The sequence below is a fragment of the Ixodes scapularis genome, unplaced genomic scaffold (genome assembly GCF_016920785.2).
Source record: "Ixodes scapularis isolate PalLabHiFi unplaced genomic scaffold, ASM1692078v2 PGA_scaffold3__209_contigs__length_174095766, whole genome shotgun sequence".
In the NCBI taxonomy this organism is placed as follows: Eukaryota; Metazoa; Arthropoda; class Arachnida; order Ixodida; family Ixodidae; genus Ixodes; species Ixodes scapularis.
Window position 1 is genome coordinate 65,569,357 of NW_024609868.1, and position 21,644 is coordinate 65,591,000.

General features: G+C 45.7%; 1 protein-coding gene across 2 annotated transcripts; it reads left to right on the forward strand.

The window, feature by feature from the left end:
- The first annotated feature begins 1,820 nt into the window (after positions 1 to 1,820).
- LOC121832998 (hyaluronan-mediated motility receptor-like) lies at positions 1,821 to 21,296 on the forward strand. 2 transcript variants are annotated; one of them, XM_042292474.1, is made up of 9 exons: positions 1,821 to 2,052; positions 4,906 to 5,001; positions 5,527 to 5,588; positions 8,866 to 9,262; positions 12,720 to 14,136; positions 17,868 to 17,921; positions 18,373 to 18,421; positions 19,190 to 19,366; positions 20,988 to 21,296. In XM_042292474.1, exons 1-9 carry the CDS (start codon positions 2,013 to 2,015, stop codon positions 21,126 to 21,128), a joined length of 2,433 nt encoding a protein of 810 aa, XP_042148408.1. In that variant the 5' UTR covers positions 1,821 to 2,012; the 3' UTR covers positions 21,129 to 21,296. The 2 variants fall into 2 exon arrangements, with proteins under 2 accessions (XP_042148408.1, XP_042148409.1); XM_042292475.1 differs by lacking the exons at positions 1,821 to 2,052; positions 5,527 to 5,588 and adding an exon at positions 3,786 to 3,866.
- Positions 21,297 to 21,644: the final 348 nt, after the last annotated feature.

Below are 21,644 nucleotides of genomic sequence, written 5' to 3' on the forward strand. Positions count from 1 at the left end.
ATAACCCACACCTCGTCGAGGTAGAAAACTTTCGGGCCCCTTATTTCCTGCCTTGTACAATACCCCAAGAGGCGGCGGCAACCCCCCCCCCCCCCCCCCCCCCCCCCACCCACTGACGTCACTCAGGTGACAAGCATCTCACTCGCATGACGTGACTCCAAGCCATACTCACTATGGCTGGCGACAACCCATAAAAGGCATGCGCTGGCCCTTTGACCCACGCGGAGTGCAGTGCAGGAAGTGGAACAGCATCGGTGACCCAGTCGCTGCAGTTACCCAGCACTGTTTTACTGCTGTCTCGACGAAGGTGCAGGCCCGCTGTTTGATGCACATAGGTAGGAGCCATCAGCCGCAAGCATCAGACACCTGGGGCGGAAAATTTTGCACCCAACAAAACAATAACCATGAGAAGAGTGGTATAGCCGGTGAATTGCAAAAACATAAAAAGCAGGCACATAAAACCTTGTCTTGCAAAAACACAAAAAGCAGGCACATATAGAAGTATTTCTGCTACATCGTCTCATGCTCAAGCATTATTTTGGATAGTATACATCAATAATGCCTGTCTCGCAGTAGCTTTCTGAACAAAATGTAGTAGAAAATACAACCAGTTGAATACCAAAGGAGAAGTAGAACAGAGAGGCCCTTATTTGTTGTCACTTCAACATGCACATTATGGAAGAGCACAACTGTTCGCGATTAACCTGTAGCAGAATCGCTTAGCAGTTCTGCTGCAGGTGTGAATGTACCACGAGGCAGAATACAGCATCTGTGCAGAAAACACCATCGCAGGCCTACCAGGATGAACAGTAACATTATTACCCGCCACAAATTCGACGCGCCGGGAGGGCCATTCGCGAAGCCTGATCCGTTTGTAAATCCCGTCTTTCGACAGAACGCTTTTGTGACTGCACGAGCTCGTCAAAAGCCGACATTCCCAACGCGCTTGGTCCTTCTTTAAGTGCGATTACTGAATGCAAATGCGGCGCAGGCGGCACCCGGGAGCCACATGCCACTCCCGTTGATTATCTCTACTATCTTCTTTGTCCCCGACGCTACGTGAGGTAGCCAAGCGCTATCAAATTCCACCACTGCGGTGTCGCATCGGCGATCGAACGCCATCAGAGTAGGTAAATTCCACTCACCTTTTACGTTCCGAACAAGCGTCCCACGGACCTCCATGTGGCGAGACGGGGCCTGCTAGCTTGCATGAATGCGCTATGAACTTCACTGCCGACGCTCGTTCCCAAGCATTGAATATCACGACCAACTCCACTCGGCAATACGGCGGCACATAACACGACAACGTATAATACAAGAAAGACCGCTGGAACCGACGCGACCGCTCCAAAAAGCACCCAACCAACACTTAGAAAAACAAAAAGTAAGAACAAAAAAATAAAATTGAAACAAGCAAAAACAAACAAACAAAAAAAAAACTTTCGTCACTTCTGGTTTGTTTTGTTTTGCTTGTTTTTGCTTTTTTTCTCTCAGCCAATAGGCGTTGCAACCTTACTGCGGGGAAACGCTCGTTATACAGCACCGAGGCTGAGGGCATCTAGCGGAGACATTACGAAGCTGCCCGAGTTTTTGTCGTGAAAACAGAGTTCAGACCGAAAACAAACGAAACATAACTTATCTCGTCGGTACTGTTATTAAAAATCAATGAGGAATTATTTGTACGCGGCACCATACCGAAACAAGCAACTGCAAAATCGCAATTCCCATGATACATCACACTGCATTATGCGTCGCAACGAGGCGCGCATCACCACCCAATTCAGCGTAAAATTATTGATCAAAATATATCTATAATTTATGTTGTTTCGCCTCACGTTTCTGATTGGTGCACTGGAAAACGGCGGTTGTATAAAGCCGTTGGTCGTTGGTGTTGGTGGCCGTCTCTTCCGTAGTTTGAAAATTGTGCGGATCTTTAAAGCAGTCGGGCGGTTCGAGTTTGACTGTGCCAAGTTCAGTGGATGTTAGCGTGAGGTGTTCTTTTTTATTTTACGATGTCTTTTCCACGGGCCAAGCGTTTCACGGAACCGAAAGGTTAGTTGAAATCGCTTCTGTCTCATATTCGTGTTGTGCATTTGGCAGTTGCGTTCTCATGACCATTTCTGTTCCTGCATTTGCTGTTTTCTAGTTTCCTGACGTTTCATTTTCGCCTATAGTTCTTGCGTCGAACGTATCTTTTTGTGCATGTGCGTTAGTTTGCTTTTAGCAGAGCGTAATGTAGAGGTGTCATAATTCACGCCCCCTCGATTCGACGGCACAAAGCGAATCGAGGTGCCGTGGTCCTTTTATGTGTGTGCATGTGTGCTTGCGTGCGTGCGTGTATGCTAATACCACGACTCGCGTGCCAAGGCGTCAACAGTTTAATATCAGTGGCACAGTGTTACCGCGCTGTGAAGACTGGCCAGAAACTGTCCCCCCTACCCCCTTCCCTGCCTGCCCAGTAGCGTAGCCGGCTCCCTGCCCAGTAGCGTAGCCAGAAATTTTTTTCGGGGGCGCTGAGCTGGGCTGGGATATTCATGACTTCGGGTACGGAGGGGGTTAAAGTATTTGTGTAGGCGGGAGGCACTCACTTGATCGAATGACGTTTTAGCGAACGCCCACGTTTCATCGAATGACACTTTAGCGAAGAGTCGGACGCCGCGAAGCGGCGTTTTCGGGTGGGCCAAGTGAGTTTATATTTTTGTAATGAGTTGCCGCAGACTGAACGCGCGCCCCCGTTATTCGCTAAAACGACCATTCGCTCAAATGTCGCCGTTCGCTAAAATGTCATTCGCTCTTGTTATATGGACCCGCACCCCCCTTGGCCGCCTGACAACCTGGGGAGAGCAGAAGGGATACTTCGAAGGGCCTTTTCTTTTCATTTCATTTCATTTATTTACTTTCAAGGCCTTAGCATTACAGAGAGGAAAGGCGAAATAAACACACAGTAGTAATAAACGTCATCATAAACACAACAGCACGGTTACAAAAAATGGTTACAGTTGCCACATTTGAAGCGGACGGTGTCGGTGATCAGGGCGATGGCGGCAGGGAGGTGGTTCCAGTAGACGCAAGTTTTGGGAATGAAGGAGTTGAAATGTAAATTAGTGTGGCTGCTTGGCACGCCAACCTTGTACTGGGTGTCGCTGTGGGAAGGAGTATACGATGGTGGCAAAAAGAAAGAATCGCAGAGAAGAGTTAAAATGATAAATCTTATCAGAGACAGAGACAAGACATTTTATGATGAAAGGAAAGATTTGTTTTCAGTGGGCATTGGCCTTCTCGTTTCCTTCCCTTTTTATCGGAGCTCCCTCTATACAAGCTGGCGTTTGCGAGCTTGCTCTTCGTACAAGAGCATGCCAAAGCGACGGAATGTAATGCGGCCTCCCTTACCCCTCGTCGGAGGTGGCAAAGCCGTCAACGTTGGCGGCCCCGTTCAAGTCCCTTATTGAGACTTGGTGGAACGACCACCATGGCATTCTCTTTTGTGCTGGAACCCTTTTGGCATGTTTTATGCACAATGGCCGGCCTGTAGTTAAGCAAGTGCCGCTAAAGACTGCTTGAGCAGCATATATGGTAGACTTTTTTTCTAACCTTTTATTTGATTAAAGTTTATGTGCAGTTTACGCCAGAACGCAAAGTTTATAACAAGCAAAGAGATAATGGTACACGTGTTGGACCCGGACTCCATAACCACCGACAGACGCCTATAAAAAAAATCCTGCTCTTGAGATGACACCCCGCAACAGTTTTCGATAACCATTGGTTGCAAGCAATTGCTCTGGAGTTGGTGTTGGATTTGCCAGTGCGAGTGCATACTTTTTCTTCAGACTGATATGAGTACTACAATGCCTTCACCAACCTCTGAGGTATGACCTTATTCTTTAACTACATCCAAATGACCACTAAATTACTATATTTGGAAGTAATGAGATGACTACTAGAACTGATTGACACATTTTACAGCATGTGTACACTCTGTAAAATGTTGAATCTCAATTTTCGTCACATATTCTTTTAATGTCAATGTGCTCGAACAGCAGGGTTTATTGCGTCAGAATGGTATGCAGTTTCTCTTGTGGATTAGATGTAGAAGTATGTTTGTCACACAAGGGTTCAGTTATCAAGAGCTTGGATGAGGTGGCTTTCGGAAACAAGAAGACTTCCTCAACCAGCGAAATTTTCTTTGCTTGTGTTGCTCCTTTTACTGTTCATGTCAGTAACCCCTGAACAAAGGGGTGGTTCGACAACTTATTGTTCGTAAAATGGAAGCTCTTTAGTTTTCTTTATGAAGCTGCTGGATGTGAATCAAACATCTGAATATGTTCCCCCATTTTTATTGATTTCAGTTTTATACATAAAAGCTATACTACAATGTGCCAGAGCAGTTGGTTATTTGCAAAGCAAATTCTGATTAGCAATCAAACTCCGCCTCATAGCCAGCAAGGGAAGCTTGAATTACATTAGATTCATAAATCTAGAAGACGAAAAAAAATCTTACAATGAAAAGAGTTTCAATTTTGCAAGATGGTGAAATGTACATAATGGAGGCGTAATTGTTTCCTTCATCCCCATCATTGCCATGGTCATCATTATCAGCAGAGAACTTATAACATCCTTGGCCGAGGGCCCAAAAATGCCATAATGCGGCACTGTGTGTAGGGCTGACTCCACAATCTCCCCCCCCCCCCCCCCCATGGCTATGCCACTACCCCTACCCCTTGTTCAGATGCCACTGGCTTTTGGGTAACCCTCCTTCGGAATCGCGCTTCTTGGCTGCTTTAATTGCCTTGTCTTTCTTTCCCAGATGGATGGTGGTTGCAATATACCCCCTCCCTTCATAGACATCTGAAGTTGTACAATTTCGTATTTTGGGAGTTCATACATAATACCCGTAACCATTTGCAGTGTGCGGCCCGGGTGTGGGAGACTACACACCCAAGGAGAAGCACAATGCGCTGTGTGCGAAATTTCTCGCAGCAGAACGCTTCAGACATGACTCGGGTAAGACAAGCTCCTATCGATGTTCAGTGGCGCTTGCATGGAGATACAACCCGATAATGCAGCTGACCTGAACCGATCGAACGTTGTTGGTATGCCTCACTCGCGGGTTTGGAAATTCCCTTTAATGAAAGCTTGGGCTTGGCATGAAAGTAGTTTGTGAATATTCAGCAAAGGTGGATACATGGGCCTGTAGTAAATTTAAATATAGTCAGTACAGTATTTATTGGCCACGATTGATCTTGGAGCAGTTGTCATTGTGCTATCTCTGTTTTTTTTAGCCAGCTTTTTATTGTTTTTAGTGCTACTCCATGAAAATCGTTCTTTTCCCACCAATAGATTAGATTAGAAGCGATTCTTCCATGCTGGTTACTCCATTTTATTACATTAGAAGCAAGTGTTGCATATGTGTCTGACTCAAAGAATTAAAATCTTGAATATTTTGATTTACATGGGTTCGGCGTGAAAGAGAAAATATACAATTGTTGTGGAGAAGCACCAGTGTATATGTTTCATGTTGCATTTCAGGATCTGCTGGAACTGCATCAGCATGTGGAACCCCATTCAAGGCTCCCGCAACACCCATGCATGTTAGTATGCTTTAATACTGACCGCATGCCTTCTTGGATGTTTTTACAATGCGTGGTCCAGCCGTTGGAAGCTCCCACGTGTCAATGTTTGTGCGAGGTTAATGTCTTGTATATAGTCCCTGACAAGACAAGAACTGCAGGGCATGTCTCTTGAATATACGGCCTCCAGCACTCTCCATGCCTTGCTATGGGCCTTGACTGCACGTGTGCGCTAGAGGTGCACTAGACGCCGAAGTGTTGTCAAAGGTAGAAAGCTCGCGCTGGAGGCAGGACAACTAAACCTCTTCCCTGCCGTTCTGAATGAATGGATCGATGCTAACAGTTGTACCCTTTATAATGGGAGGTAGCTTGCACCAGAGCCGTCTGTAGAGAGAGTTTGGTCAATCGGAGGCACGGGCGGAGCCAGGGTGTGCACCAGATGCAGAAAGAGGGCTTGACATGCTCCAGGGGTGGAACGGCTGCGCCATTTGCGCCATTTTGCACCAGACTCATTTGTCTGCGCCATCCTGCGCCATGTTGCAGAAACTGCGCCACAGCCAATACCTTGCGCGATTACGCATCACATCGCAAAGCGTGCGCCAAAAAAAAATTGTATCTTGCCTTGGTTTCGGTTTCCATCGACTCGATTGCCAACAATTAGCGTGTTTAGCTTGGTCGACATTGCAATCCTTTGTTCTGTTTATTCTCCCTGTGTATCCCGAGTCGGAAGCATGCGAAAAAACTCGGGGGCGGATTCCAAGCCCTGCAACAGCTGCGACTTGATTGTTCTTCTTCAACCATGAGTGGTTAAGCAAGTCGGCCGAGGTGAGGTCGAGTCGTTAATGGTCAGATTGCCTGAGGCTCTGCTGCCCGGGATCCGGACGTCACCCAGTTGGAAACAAATGAGCAAAAGATTCCTTTTAGTACTTCATCGTTGGAAGTTGGAACCGCATTCCCGCAAGATAAATCGTGATTTGATAGAACCGAAACGCGGTCCGATCCGAAACCTTGTTGGCCAGCAGCTCTCACGCGAGCGGTAAATCTGCTCGGCGTACTTTAACCTCGCTCCTGCTTATCGCTTCGAATATGGTAGCTCCGTTAATCGTAGTCTACTGCTTCGATATTGAGTTGCACAATAGAATAAACTCGAAATTTATTGTTCTGTTCCTCCACGCAACCGCACGCCCTTTGCTTACGCACGTCACGTGGTTCGCACATATAATTACTATGTCGAGCTTTGTGGGTTGTGCGATAAGCAGTGCTGGTTAGCATTTTGAGCAGCTGAAAGCCATTCAGAAAATATCAATGACACTATCTTCAGAAACCTATGGTACTTACTCTTTGGTTCTCATCAAGGCTCAAAAACTTTCAAGTTTTTGCATCTGTTACACTGTTATTTGAACAACCTAGGTTCCTGACCACCCATGTTCATATCTGCTGCTAAGCACAACTGAAATTGATCCCGTGCTTGTCTAAGACACAAGCTGAAGTGCAATAAAGACTGATCTGAGCTGCACCTTGCCTGCTCTAGAATTTAGCTTTAGCTGCTCCCAACCTGCTCCAAAACAGCTGTTTCAGCTGCTCCCGTGGCTGCTCCCAAGTACATTTCATGAGTTCCACCCCTGCATGCTCTCTTGGCCAACCAGAAGCCAAAAAGAATCCCCTAGCGGTGGTAGCGAAAAACAGCTTTAATAGTTTTAATAAGAGCATAAGAGTTAAATTAAGTAACCCTTTATGGTTGAAAATAGGGTGCACATGATGTGTTGATCATGATCATGCAGAAAGAGAAACGAATGTGTCGCTCAATTTTGTTTTGCTCTGACGGCAGATTCCCGGCCCTTGGCGCTTGGTGTACATGTTATGTCAATTGTTCCACTAGTCGTGGTCTTCCACCATGATTTTGGATAACCATGATTGAAACATTACGTGCACCATATTTTCAGTCGCCGAGAGTTACTCCGACGCACTTGTTAAGTTTGTTTCTTGCGACCACCGCCAGGGTATTATATTCGGCTTCTGGTTGGGCACATTCAAATTTGTGAAGACGCCTTGGAGCACACCCAGCCCGCTTTCGGCCAATGGTGTCTCCTCATTTGTCTCCTATACTTCCCAACGAATGGCCATACTCTCTAGATATATGGCTCTGGCTTGCACCACCTAAAGTGGAAGCCAAGAGTAGGATTCCTCCCCTCGCCATTCTGAGCCAATGTCCTTCCCCTTTGTATTTTTGTAAGTATCACCAGGCAGTGTGGGATATTGTTAGGGTGACCTCACCTTGTTACTGACTATGGTGACCAATGACCCACGTTGCACTGTAGGCCCAGACGGTGATTTGGCGCATGCGAGCTTCAACTTCTGCAGTGGGAGCTTGTGCGCAGCAGAAGCATGGCCTAAGCCAGTATACCTTGCCAAGTAGTTTGATGGCAGGGAGCACAGTTTGTTGCTTTAACGAATGGTGGCTGTAGATGTTCACTCCAAAATGCTGCAAGCATCCCTGACGATGAGTCTCCCATCAATGAAGCTACGAAAATGCCAGCTGCAGGAACTCCAAACACTTCCGCATTGATTGCACCATGAAGATACGCAGGACTTATACCCACCCAAACTTTGGGAAAAAGGCTTGGAACTGGCCTTTTTTGCCAAAATTCATATCTAAAGTACTTTTCTGGAGTTCTAAATTTGATATCCCGAAGCCAGTTACGGTCGGAGGTTACTTTAGAAATGGGTGTTACGGTTATTGAGAGAATGAAATGGGTATACTGGGCAGCAACATGTTTGTTGCATCGCTTTGCTTTGCTCATAAATCCTTGCGTGCAGTGTAATTGGTTTTGCCCAAGGAAAAGCACATTTTCGTCCTTTTGCTTGTTGGTCACTCAAAGCTCTTGTGCAGAACTTGCAGCCTCTTTCTATATCATTTGCTCTCAAATAAAATTTAAAGCACTTTTTTTTTTTTTCTCTAAGTGTCCGGATAAACACACCTGCCACAAAATACTCTCCCAACAAAAATAAAAAGAATAAGTTAATGCATTATTTATGTTGCAAAACTTGTCTTATCGATTCCAAAAAGTCTACCAGTAGTCTATTTCAACGTCGACATCTTGAAATGGAAGCATGTTTTCTGGATCGCTCCTGATTCGAAGCAGGTTTCATGAGCTAAATATTGTGTCAAAAATATTTTCCTAGGAAAATGTTTTTTTTGTTTTGTTTTCTGGCACGCATCCAATTTAGACACTCAAAAGAAAATATATATTGTCAGACATTGAAGTGATTTTCTGCCGTTTTTCATGCCCTTGCTCAGCTGCCCAAGGAGAAGCTGCGCCGCAAGATGGCGGAGCTGCTACAGCAACTCGAGGACCGAGACCGGCTCATCTCCCAGCTGCGGGTCTCCAAGAACAAGCTGTCCGCGCACGTCGGCCAGCTCGAGGGGCTCCTGCGCAACATGAAGAAGAAGATGGGGAGGAGCGTGAAGAACACCACAAACGCGGCCCTCTCAAGACAGCCCGGACCGGACGACGGCGCTGACGAGAGCTTTGCAGAGGCCGACGTGCTTTCGAGAGATGCTGTGGAGTGCACCACGGAGCTCAGGCTGACCAAGGACACGCAGGAGCTGAGGGAAGAGCTCAGGGTCTTTGTGGAGTCGCTGGAAGACGAGACCGGCTACGCAGATGTGGCAGACCGGGACCAGGATGACCAAGGTCGGTAGGCTGCGTTTTCGCGGAGCTCCACGGTTTTTGTTTGTCGGCAAAGAAGGCGGCAACCTCATTTTGTTATGCATGCGTGGGGACAGAGTAAAAGCTTAAGATGGTAGACTCGCCCGTGTGGAAAGTGAAAGCTCGATTCGATTCTCGCTTTTCGAGGTCTCATTCTTTGGCACCGTTCTTCGCATTGAAATGCGGATGAATACAAATGTGAGGTCCCGGCACAATAATTGATCGCGTTGCTTTGTACGCAGGTTTATTGTCTCGCTCGTAGAGGCAGGGTTTTGACAAACGAAGCTCCATCCACTCCGTTTGGCGGTTGGCGAATGTCGGCTCTTATATTTGAGTAAACAACGCGTATATATGGAACTGCCAAGGTGCACCTAAAAGGGAGTGCACCTTGGCAGTTGGTTGCAGGTGCCACCACCGACGGCGTCTGTATCACGTCTCGTGAGGAAGTGCTGCCCGCTCTAACCACTTCTAAAGTCGCAGACAGAGGGTGAACGGCAGTTGTCCCACCTGCAGCACGATTTCCCTACCTACGATAACGCTTTGTCGTCTCGCTCGTGCAGCCGAAGCAAGCCAGAAGGCAGCAAGCCTGCGCTAGAGGTTGGGTGTTTGAAAGACACCCTGACATTCTCACCTTGTCGTTGACTATTGGAAGTGTGCGACAAGAAGTGGCGCCACAGCGAGGCTCTTGGCAGCGGCATTTCGCGTAGATATCCCATGTAGCAGTTGCTAATCTATGTCAACTTACTTTGAGCACAGTGCCGTAGAAAATGTTTGGGGCCACCGTCGGCGCTAACACGAATCCCCTCCATGCGCTGGCAAAAACGGCAGTGATAATCTCGATCCCAAGACTAACGATCCGCAGGCAAGCGAAGAGCAATCTTGTATAATAGTAGGAGCAAAAAATACTTTTCATGTAGGCTTTACCTATTGCTGGCAGTATACTTCGTCCCGTGGTAACTTGGTGAACTGTGGAGGCTGCTGCCCCCGCAACCCAATAAGAGCGTCAGAGCAAGTCTTATGGTGACAGTCTACACTCTAGGCCACAGAGGCACCGTTACCGCCACAGCAACAGCGCTGCCTACGACTGAAAGTAGTTCCAGGCTTCTTTCTTCTTTTAACTACAATGGAACTCTAGCAATTCCATCTATTATGGATATACAGTACAACTCACTTATAACTATAATGAGAAAACCCGAAATTTCAATCGTTATAACCAAATTTATTGTTGTATCTGGACTAGAAACTGATCATTTCCAGTCTAGAAACTTTAGAAACTGATCGTTAATAAGTGTTGCATCATGATAAGTGGGTCGCACTATATAAAAGAAAATAAGCAATAAATATTGACAAATTTTGATTTTTTTTCTTTTAATGTAGTTTTGTGGTTCGTGGCGATTGTAGCCGTGTAATCGACCACTTCCGCTTGAAAGGGATTTTGGAAAATAAGGCCTCGGAAGCGTTGAACGGGACGCTATGAACTCCTAAACATCACTGGTACATCACTATCTCAAATGGATAGCCATATTTTCCAAAAAGGGCACGATCAAACAATGACCATGAAGTCTCAATCCTCCTGGAACAGTTGAGAACGACGGGAAGTAGCCTTGCTTTTCTCCTCCTCACTTCGGTTCACCAGCTTGAGGGGACGAGGCAAAGAGAGGGAATGAAAATCGTGGCGTCGGATGTCTCTTCGACCTTATCGGTTGTGTTTGATCGTGCACTTTTCCAAAAATATGGCCATCTGTTAGAGATCGCTGTGCGAGTGGTGTTTCTGGGTTTTGCAGCGTCCCGCCTATCGCTCCGGTCTTGTTTTGTAAGCTCCGAATTTCGGTTCAATGTCCCTTTAAAATGTTGCCCTGGAATTAGTACCCGCCACAAATTTGCAGGTGAATTGAGCATACAATTGTCTCATGAACTGTTTCCAAAGAGCTTGCTACTCTAGCGGACGGCAACGTTGAGACGGCGGACATTCACCCGGAGTTCTTAGTTTTGCAGCAGACGACTCTTGGCCAGCAGACGACAGCTGGTTCCTCAACGAAGCAACCCACACGCTCCCACGACGTGATGTCACGTGCCTCGCTCCGACGCTCTTATTGGGTTGCGGGGGCTGTAGGCTCCACAGTTATTGTGGAACAGAGTATAGTGAACATTGTCTCGTGGTTCTTTCGGGACAGTCGAGAATACAAGCACTTTGTAGGGCCATATTCCAGCACAGAAAAACGAAAAATGCGGCGGTGTGTTGCCGTTTTGTCCGCCTACAACTCTGGGGGCACGATTGCCCCCCCCAGCTCTGAGCAACTTCTGTGGGTCATACGACGTAAGAACTTGTAGTGACTCTGGACACGAATAAGTTTTCAATTGACAAGGAGCCGAACAGAGTCGGGCACGAGACCGAGAAACGCAGCCGCGAAAAGGTGCAGGTGCGGTCAAGACTGCGCGCGCATAGAGGAAGTCCGAGCGGGCAGCGCTGCACTGTGCGATGCAATGTTGATGCTGTCGTTGGTATCGGCCCCGGTCCATACCAGGCCCGATGAGATGCCTACCTGATCAGGCCCGACCCGGGCCCGGCCCGGTGAGAGGCCAAGGCATGCCTCGTCTCTTAAATTCAAAGCTGCCTTTGGGAGGTGTTGGTGCATTTGATTCGTTTAGCCTAATTGGCATGAAAGATGGTGTCATGGCATTGTGTCGGCATAAAAATGTGAATGTCAAGATGGGGATCTTCATACCACTCGTTCAAAAGACGAAGAAAAGTTTCGAGACATTGTGGGAGATGTACAAGTCACAGGTTCTATGCAGTCCAGTATAAGCTGAAGTCACAATAAATTAGAAATTTTCAGCATTCGTGTATTTCCGGGCCTCAGCCAGGCCCGGACCCAGAAACAATACATACTACTTTGCCTGGGCTCGGCCCGGGTCTGGAAATGACCTGTGCTACATGGCTCGGGCCGTGCACTTTTCATAAAATAAGCGAGATCTGCCGTCGTGGTGGAATGCATATTCCGTGCTGGAATACGCATTCGCATTGGAGCAGTCGTTTTACTATTTTTGATAGTCTCCAATTTTGGCTAGTTTGTGGGAAATGCTGATGAAACGATGGAAATGGTGGCAGTGCTGACCCTGAGGAACTCATCTTCAAACAGAGCATGCATTCTGCCTGTCGACTAATATACCAACGCTAATCATTTTAGCCTGTTAACCCAATTTCTGCTACACGTGTATGAAAACTGGCCTATTCGGTCGAACATTGCTTAGCGTTTACTACAGTCTTCAGGTGTCCTGAATTTCCTCTTCTCCTGAAAGCTTGAAAATAGTGTTGCTTACTCCTGCTCTTTACTCATTAGAGGTGTCTTTATGCTTCCCACCTTGCCGATAGCTAAAGAACAATTTTTGTTCTTTGGATTTTTTTTTTTTTGACTCAGTGGGCCGAATAACTTTTTTGCAGAGGAGATGGTGTCTGCTGAGAGGATCTATCAGGAGCAGGTGCACGATGAACTGCTGCAGCAAGTGAGCAACTTCATGACTGAAATTTCGCTTCTTCGACAAGAGAAGAAAGAGATCCAGAAGCAACAAGAACAGCTTCAGAATCAGATGACTGCATGGCGAATTGAGCAGACTGCAGCAGCCCAACAACAAACAGAGCTTGCTCAAAAACTCCAACAAGACGTCGATAATGCCAACGCCTCGATTTTGTGCCTCGAGGAAACTCTTCGCTTGAAAACTGATGCAATTGCCGAGGTTAGCAAGACGCTGGAGCACGAAAGGACCAAGCAGGCTCAAGCTACAGCAGTCAACCTTCAGCTGGGCGAAGATCTCGAAAAGCTGATGTCACTGAAGGTTTCCCTGGAATCGGAACTAGCCACGGTAAAGGCACAATGCGAGGAAATTGTTGTGGATCGTGAAGCCGCCGAAGACGTCTTCCTGCAGGCAAAGGACACAATCGCTGAACTGAAGGAGCAACTTTCGTCCGCTTCAGATAAAGAAGATGGCTTGGTAGCGGAATTGATCGCCCTCAAGGCTTACCTCACAGTGGTGGAGACAGAAAAGCAAGAAATCAAGGAAGATCTCGCTTCAGTTCTCAAGGACGCCGACACTATGTCTTCAGAGACCAGCAAGTTGGCGATTGAACTTTGCATGCTCCGCAGCGACAAGTCTTCGTTAGAAGGCCAGGTGACCAAACTTGTTGCTGAGAAGGAGGAGTTGCAGAAGGAAGTGTCGATTCAAAGGGATCGAGCCGACATCGCCTCGACAGAAGGAGAGAGGCTCAATACAAATTTGAGGATTCTAAAGGAAGAACAGCGGCTGCTCGAGGAGAACTTCCAAGCCCGAGAGAAGGTGATGCAAGAGCAGGTGGTGTTCCTCCAAGCAGAAGTGGAGCGGCTGAAGGGTGCATCCCGGGGCCTGCAGCAGGAGCTCGGCAAGGCGCTGAGCGACCTCTCTGCTTCCTACAACAGGGAACGAGAGACCGGGGAGCGACTTCATAACGTGGCTCTGGAGCTTGAAGAGGAACGCACTTGCAGTGCAACTCTGCACACTCAAATCGCCATGGGGGTCCGAGCTCTGACTGAGCTGCAGTCGTCACAAGAGCAGCTGCTGGGTCAGGTGCAAGAAACCGAGCACAGGGAGGCGAGGACTGCAGGGAAGCTGGAGTGCGCACTGGCAGAGCTGCGTGCCGCAGCTGCCGAACGCACAGACTTGGCCAAGGCGTGCGACGACTTGCGCAAAGCGTCCAATTTGAAGGCGGAACAAATCGCCACCTTGGAAAGGAAGGCCAAGAAGTATGTGGTTGTTAGCCGGGAGCTGGAACAAGAGAATCGCCAGCTTTGCAAGGACCTCCAGGACTACTCCAAAAAGGATCGCACGTGAGTACACTACCCACTTTTATTTTCCTCTGTTCTTAAAGGGCTACTCCACCGATTTTTTTCATTGTCTCCGATTTGCTTGAAATTTTGCTCAACTAACCAACAAACATCGGGGAAATAGTATCCCAAATATTAGGTCAAAATATTGTTTTTTCGCGAAGTTATTGAATTTACAGTTTTGGTCCTCACCGTGTTTTTCAAGCTCAAAGTCTCTACTGGCAACAATGAAAAAGTGACGTCAGTGGAAGGCAGGGGTTCACTCTTTGGGCTTTAGATTTTGTTTTAAACTGATTCGAAGCAGTTTCATAATGTCAAATGAATGCTTGGGAAGCTCGCTGCAGTACCCGCGCTCCAGCACGGAACTAATGATTGGCATATTCTATTTTTTGGCTGCTTGCTCGACTGGCAAGCCTGCCTGCCACTGACGTCACGGCCCTGAAAAGCGCGCGTATATTTGAATGTTGGTTTTTGCATCATTTTCATTTGCCGATTTCGCTATAACTATTATGAATTTCGCGATTCTAAATAGCATACCGGAGAGAGTAAAGGTCGGGGAGTCAGAAAATATAGCTGGTTGAGGTAGCTCAAAAAATCGGTGGAGTACCCCTTTAAGTGTGTGGATACTATTGTATGCTCATTAGTCTGGTGGTCGGTATTGTGACAATTTGTGCCTGTCGTGCAATTCTCGAAATGTTTGCTATGAAACTGTGCACTCTTGGGTGTTGTCTGACTGCCTATGATATAGCTGAGGTTCTATTTGCAGTGGTGGAACTGCTGTGCCAATTGCGCCAAACTGCCAGAACGAATTACCTGCTACATGCTGCTCCAAAGACTGCCTTTGTGCACAATTTGTGCAGTGTCTGTGCCAAAAGGGAGCTGTTCTCGAAAAGGAAACTGAAAGTGTCTTGCACGTGGCATTTTTAGCGATGCCACTGAAAATGAAGTACAGTTTTTTTATGCCTAAGTATTATGTGCAAAGAGTAGGGCTGCATGAATATTCTAATTTTCTAATAGTAGCTTCAAATAATATGTTATCTGATATTCGCTTCCACATTACTACGATATTAATACTTTTCGAAGTGTTGATTGCAGCGAGTTAGCCCCCTTAAGTAAGCTTCTCAAGCACTGGTGCACTGCGGAGAAGCAATACCCGCAGAGCAGACATAGCGATCTCGTGACACTCTTCGCTGCAGCGCAGCCGCACACTTAGGAGAAAAACGCACCTTCAAACTAGTATGGTGCATGCACGCACCTGGTGTATTAAAACAAAAAATAGAAAACTGCGATTGTTGATATTACATTGCAGTAATATCAGCATTTAACTGTGGTTATTATGCAAAGGCATATGTTAGGCAGCGATGTTCTAAAAACCTGTGTTCATTATTTGTGTTTTATTTTTTTTAACTCGAAATTAAAGAAAATATTTTCTTATAGGATTTATAAATTCCCTCAATTAGGTATGGCTGGGCTCCTTTATAGGCTTAATTTTATGTCATTTGTTGTTCCCTTGCCATCCCAATGTAGGTACTGGGCATTCTGAGGCTACAGTCTATAAATATAGCTAGATTAAATTTAACAGAGTTCACGAGTGGGCAATTAGGAGCTTGGGAACAACCCTCGTGAGTTCAGCTGAATTTTCATTTAAGCATGATGTAACAGTAGTAAAATGCGTGGAACAATGTGCCACAACTTTCCAATATTCAATTAAAAAATATTCCCTCAAACCATAGTTCACTTTTAATTTGCTTCGAACACAAAATCCATTATTTGCACATGCCTAATGAAGAGTTTATTATCAGTTCTTGTGCAAACGGTGCTCACATCGATCACAATGAATAACTAGCACTACTCGTTGCGATTGGTGAGAGTAGCGTTGTGCTCTGCTTAGCTGCTTTATGAACAGCAGCAAGTTGAATGCGAGCGAGGGCAGTGCGAGACACATTCAACACAAAAGTGTTTGTTTGATGTCGAACTCTCAACAATTGCGTCACTGTGATGTATACCCTATACAGTAGGCAAAAACATCTTTTTACATCACACCCAGACAGAAGACGCCATCGGTACTCCTAATAGGTTAATTGAAACATCTACAAAATTGCCGGCATAGGATTGTTCAGTAAATAAATAATTGCAGAGGCCAGGTCCTTGGTAGGTATTACTATTTAGTCTTCCAACATTCCAATAACTGCTGTTTTTTTCACAGGCTAACTTTCAAAGAGATTGTATAAAAGTTTTTGACATGAAAGCTCAAAATTGTCTGCTCTAAAAGTGGGAATCTCTGCTCCAAAACCCGTTTAACCCTGCTACAAGAGCTGCTCCTAATCACAACTTGTCAGTTCCAGCACTGTATTCGTAAACTTCATTGCCAAGGGCATTTTTGTTTTCACTGCTTAAAAGGGGTCTTCAAAATAAAATGCACCTGCCCGATTTTATTTTTTAAATATTCATTAGGCCTCGAAGTATTGCAGCAAAATATTGTCTGCATTTTATGAACCGTGCTTAAACATCACATTTTTGGGACTGTCTGTAACAACCATGCGACGCCCTAGAGCAGCACGAGCAACAAAACATTGTGGTAGCTGTGTAAAAAAAAATTGAACAGGTATTCAACTCTTTAAATAATAAATTGAGAGCGATAAAAACTGTCGGTTGTTTATTGGCGTTCTTGTAATAGTTGGATGCCACTACATCACTTGATTGGAATACAGTTCCAGTTTCAAACGTTTTGGGGGTTTTTGTTGTTTGGTAACAGTCTTAGCCATGCTACTTGTCCCACCGCAGCTCGCATTTGTTGTGGAATGCGGTTCCACAATGTCATGGTGGATTAGAATAACAACAAAACATAGCACTAAAATAAACCCCAAGAGGATTCAAACCCAGGACTTTGCAAAATGAATAGCAAGGAGGGACGTGCGCAGGTGTCCTCTCAACTACAGTGCAACCCACTTGTGACGATAATGACAACCCGAAATTTCAATCGATAGAACCGATTATCGTTGTATCTGGACTAGAAACTTATCATTTCCAGTCTAGAAACTCTGGAAACTGATTGTTATAAGCTGTTCATTATTATACACTGCATCGTTATAAGTGGGTTGCACTGTATTGGCACATACGTTTTGTGCCATTTATTTACCATGGATGTAGTCGTAGGACGTCTTGATTCCCCCACGGCCGGCTTTATGGTTGAGAGTTTTCCATTAAATTTTCTTTACCGCAACCTTCTTAGTGATAACCTGTACGCAAAGGCGATTGTTTCATATTTCCATTTTTATTTTCCTTTTTCTGAGGGCAGATCGGCAGTTGACTAGTCAAAGTGAGAACATATTCACAACTCGTCCTTTGACGATCGTATCGGGTTGCAGCTCGACCAATTGATGTTGCGAGCAATTTCGTAAACTCCTTCGTAGCACGTCACGTAGCTGAAGCGCCATACTGTATAGGCGTACGGCTCGACACCTAAAAGTTGCCGGCGGTGTAATAGGCGATGCTAGAGCTAAGTGAGACAACTATCTTAAGAGTATCTGAGCATTGTGTTGGATGTCTTTTTATGACCGAGAGGGAAGTTCTCTGGGAGGCCAAAATTTTCGCTTTTATGCTAGTAAATGAACTTAGACAACCAAAAGAATGAATGTGGGTTGTATCATAAGGGACAAGGATTCCACATAGACAAATCACTCAGAATTGTGGTAAAATTTTTCAGACCCCTTTAACTTTTATATTGTTTTCAGGGAGGTGAGCATACTCCAGAGACGACTCGAGGACTCTTGTGCAGAAGCCCAAAGGTGAATATGTCTCTGCCTTAAAGCACTATACATGGATTTTAAAGAGAGGCACACTTTCTGAAATGGCCTTTAACTTGGATAAATGCTATGTGGCAAGCGCGATGCGCTATATTTTAGCGTGCAACTCGACACTTGGTTAAAGCCATAAAAAAGTTTACCTCTGCGAGCAGAACTGTAGGCTGAATTCTACACCACTTTTCTCCCGGTTTCCCCGGCAAATACAAGGGTTTCCCCTTGTATTTGCCAACATTTGTTTATTTATTCGATACCTACAACACCTTTTTGGGGTACTATTGTAAAGGGATACACATTGCAAAAAAAAAATATATATATACATAAACAAGAATTTAACGCACATTATGTGATGCACTGGATACGGCACTTTTGTTGTAATGAATTCTGTGCCGCTAGCTGATATGCTCACTCCTTCCATTTTGTATTTTGTATGCAGGTGGAAGAACGACTATGAATTGCTGCAGGCCAGGGTCGCACCCTTCCAGGTTAGTGGGAAAGGACTGTAGCGTTTTGCCAGAATAACGATCGGAAGGTTCGCAACATGGTGTTTTCCTACTTGGCTAGGAATAGACTCGGAACCAAATAGGGCCTTGGAATTGTTACTTATTTAGCGCTTGACTTGGGTAAAAGCACCTTCTAAAATTCTAAAAGAATGCATTGTCACCCCTTCCCTTGAATTGAAAAAGTAAGACCCTTTCCAAAGGTTCATCGTGCAACACCGCAGCCGCCATGGTTTGGTCATTGTTTCCTGCGTGAAGCGTGCAGTTAGATTCGAGTTCACACTGAGCGCTGACACAGCACTCGTCTCCGACGCATGCCCAAAATAACACACTCTTGAGCAGTTACCAGAGAGCACACACTCTCAAAGAGGGTCTATTGCAGCTGAAGGATTGAACACCAGATAAAATTGCTTCTACCATTGTGGGTAGGCATTTTGAGCCAACTCCCTTCACACCAGCGCTTTTGGAGTTTGGCTCCGAAAGCGCTGATTCCCCAGGCGGAGAGTTCAAATCCTGGCTGAGGTGCTTACAATTTGACGGAGGCTCGTTGGCAGAGAAGGCGCCGGTAATTGAGATTTCGGTTGCACATCGAGACCCCTGGGGGGTCGAAATTAGTCCTGTGCCCTCTGTTGGGGTGTGCCAGATGCCCTTCGTCGGTTTAGCCCATAAAACCCCAAAAGTTTGATGGGTAGAGTTTTCTCATTTCCTTTCTCCGGGTAGCGACGATGTGCGGTGGCGCTTTGTTTTTTCTAGTTGCAGCTGGAGCTTTATGACGTTGAGAGGCGCCACCTGGCAGAGAGGAACCAGGCTACCGAATCGGAGCTGTCCAAGTTGCACCACAAGTTCTCCGAGCTGATGGGTCACCAGAACCACAAGCAGAAGATCCACTACCTCACCAAAGTCACCGAAGAACGGCAGCATTACCAGGCGGCAAGTAGCCTTTTCTATGTTGCAGCAATAGCCGCTCTTTTGTCAATGAGTGTTATGAATCACGTGCTTAATTGAGTACTTTCTAGGGCTAGGCACCCGTGCCTGTGCCTTTTTCTGTACTTCGCTTAACTTCTACTAATGCATAGTGCATTTCTAGAAGTTTTCACAAGATGTACCATGCTGAAATCCAGATTTGAAAAATTATGTATCTTTTAGGGCTATAAATATTTATAGTTTGGTTCTCAACCATTCATGTTTAAGGACCTCTTTGCTGGCAGAAGTGATGGGGGACTCATCCACTGGGGAGGACGGGGAAATAATGGATGATTACGATAACAAAAGTATTAAAACAGAACCTTGCTCACTTGCTGTACATGCAAGACAGTCAGCATAATTTTTTTAGTATTGTTTGGTTGAGGGCTTTCAGTACCCTAAGAAGGCCTTCGAGGACCCCAAAGGGTCCACGGACCCCCATTTAAGGACCACTGGTTTAGCCGATGCAGAATTAATTGACCTTTCTAGGAAATCGCCAGTTTGGGTGATTCTGGTATGAAAATGCGAGCATGTGCTCAAACAAGCGCAAGCACTGCCTCGACTGAGGTAGCTAGACCCTGCTGGCTCCATTGTCCTGCAGTGACCTAGATTGAGCTTCCCCAAAGTCCCCTTTGTTTCTATTGTGGCTTATCTTTTGCCCCCAAGTTAATTCTAATACCCCATTCACACAGTAGCAAATATCTACCTTTAGCTAAGGTCCCTTAGCTAAAGGTACTTTTACTAAATCGCATTTGGTATCGCACGGTAAATAAACGGAGGATGAATGTATGGATAGCTAGTACTCGCCATGCTTTTTGTAACGGCCTAGTCGTAACGATTTGTAGCACGTGAACTAGCATAAACGAGGAAGAAAAGCCTTTTCTACATGGCGGATGAGCTTGAGCGAGTGGTGCAAAGCTCACCTTGAGCTGAGCTTTGCACATGAAGAAGCTGAGCTATCTTGAACTGAAACGTTTGTCTACGAACAATTTGCGTATGTTGTCCTGGAAAAGGCTTGCAATCTTATGCATTTGGCCTCCTCAAACCGGCAGTGCATTGCAGCCGCTATGACGGGGCCAAGGTTTCAGACAGTGTTTTTGAAACAAATTGCAAATATGCAATTTGTTATAATGCACTCAACAGCATATATCAGTCATTTTTATTTCAAGTTCATGGGTCCAAGGTTATTCCCTGCAGCGATGAGGCAAGTTGGCGAGCTCCGTTTAACATAAGCCCTCCCTTAGCTAAAGGGACCTTTATGTGCCGTGCGAAGACCTCCAGCTGTCTTTACTGAAAGGTCTTTAGTTAAAAGTACCTTCACGCTGCCGTGTGAAATGGGTAAAAGACTTTCCTGCCCTCTTCCTAATGTGCACATTGTTTCGTCCTCAAAATCCTGGAACCCAGTCTTCCACCATTTGGCAACATGGTTGGGCGAAAGGTAAGGTTTTGTAAATATACTTAAAACAAGAAGAAAGTCGGGATGTGGTAGTCATAATCTGCTTTGAATTTCAGAGGTGTTGTGTGTCTCGTGCCTTGACTATTTTGGTTTGAAACGCCATCTCACGTGCCCGTATTCTTGCTCTTGCAGGAGGTCCTCAGACTGCAGGAGCAAAACCTCAAGCAGATGAAGCTGATCCAAAAGCTGGAGCTTGAGGTCAAACGTTGCTCTCTCAAGCCCCCTCTTGCTTCTCATAAGGAAAACCTGTTTCCTAAAGATCCCTCTGCGTGAACTGCACACTGATCCGATTTCGCATGCACCTGTCGCTGCTCCTATCATATGCGTGCAGCCTTCAAACCAATTGGACTGGTATTTATTATACCAGGATTTTTACTGTAATTTTATATTTAGATCATATACGTGAATTTTTATATGTGCAGAATAAAAAGTATAAGAAAACATGATGTCACTTCGTTCTGTTCGTGTACATGGTTTCGAAACCTGCAAGTCTACAGTGCAGAACGCCCATGCTCGTTTTAGAAGGTAAACTCGTAATTTGGAATAAGTGATACTATATATATTTGAATACTTGTCCATTGCCAGTCTGGCACGAATGTGAAAAGTCCATCAAAACTGGGGTGCCTTCATGTGCGCCCTGCTTAGGGCGATGACATCTGGTCGTTAAGTTCTGACCGCTTATTTTCCTTCCCTTGTTTTGAAGCTTGTGAAAATGTGTCCCTGCACGCACTCTTTGCTCCGACTGTGGTACGGTGACATTTTGTTGACAAAGATTTCTTTACATTTTCT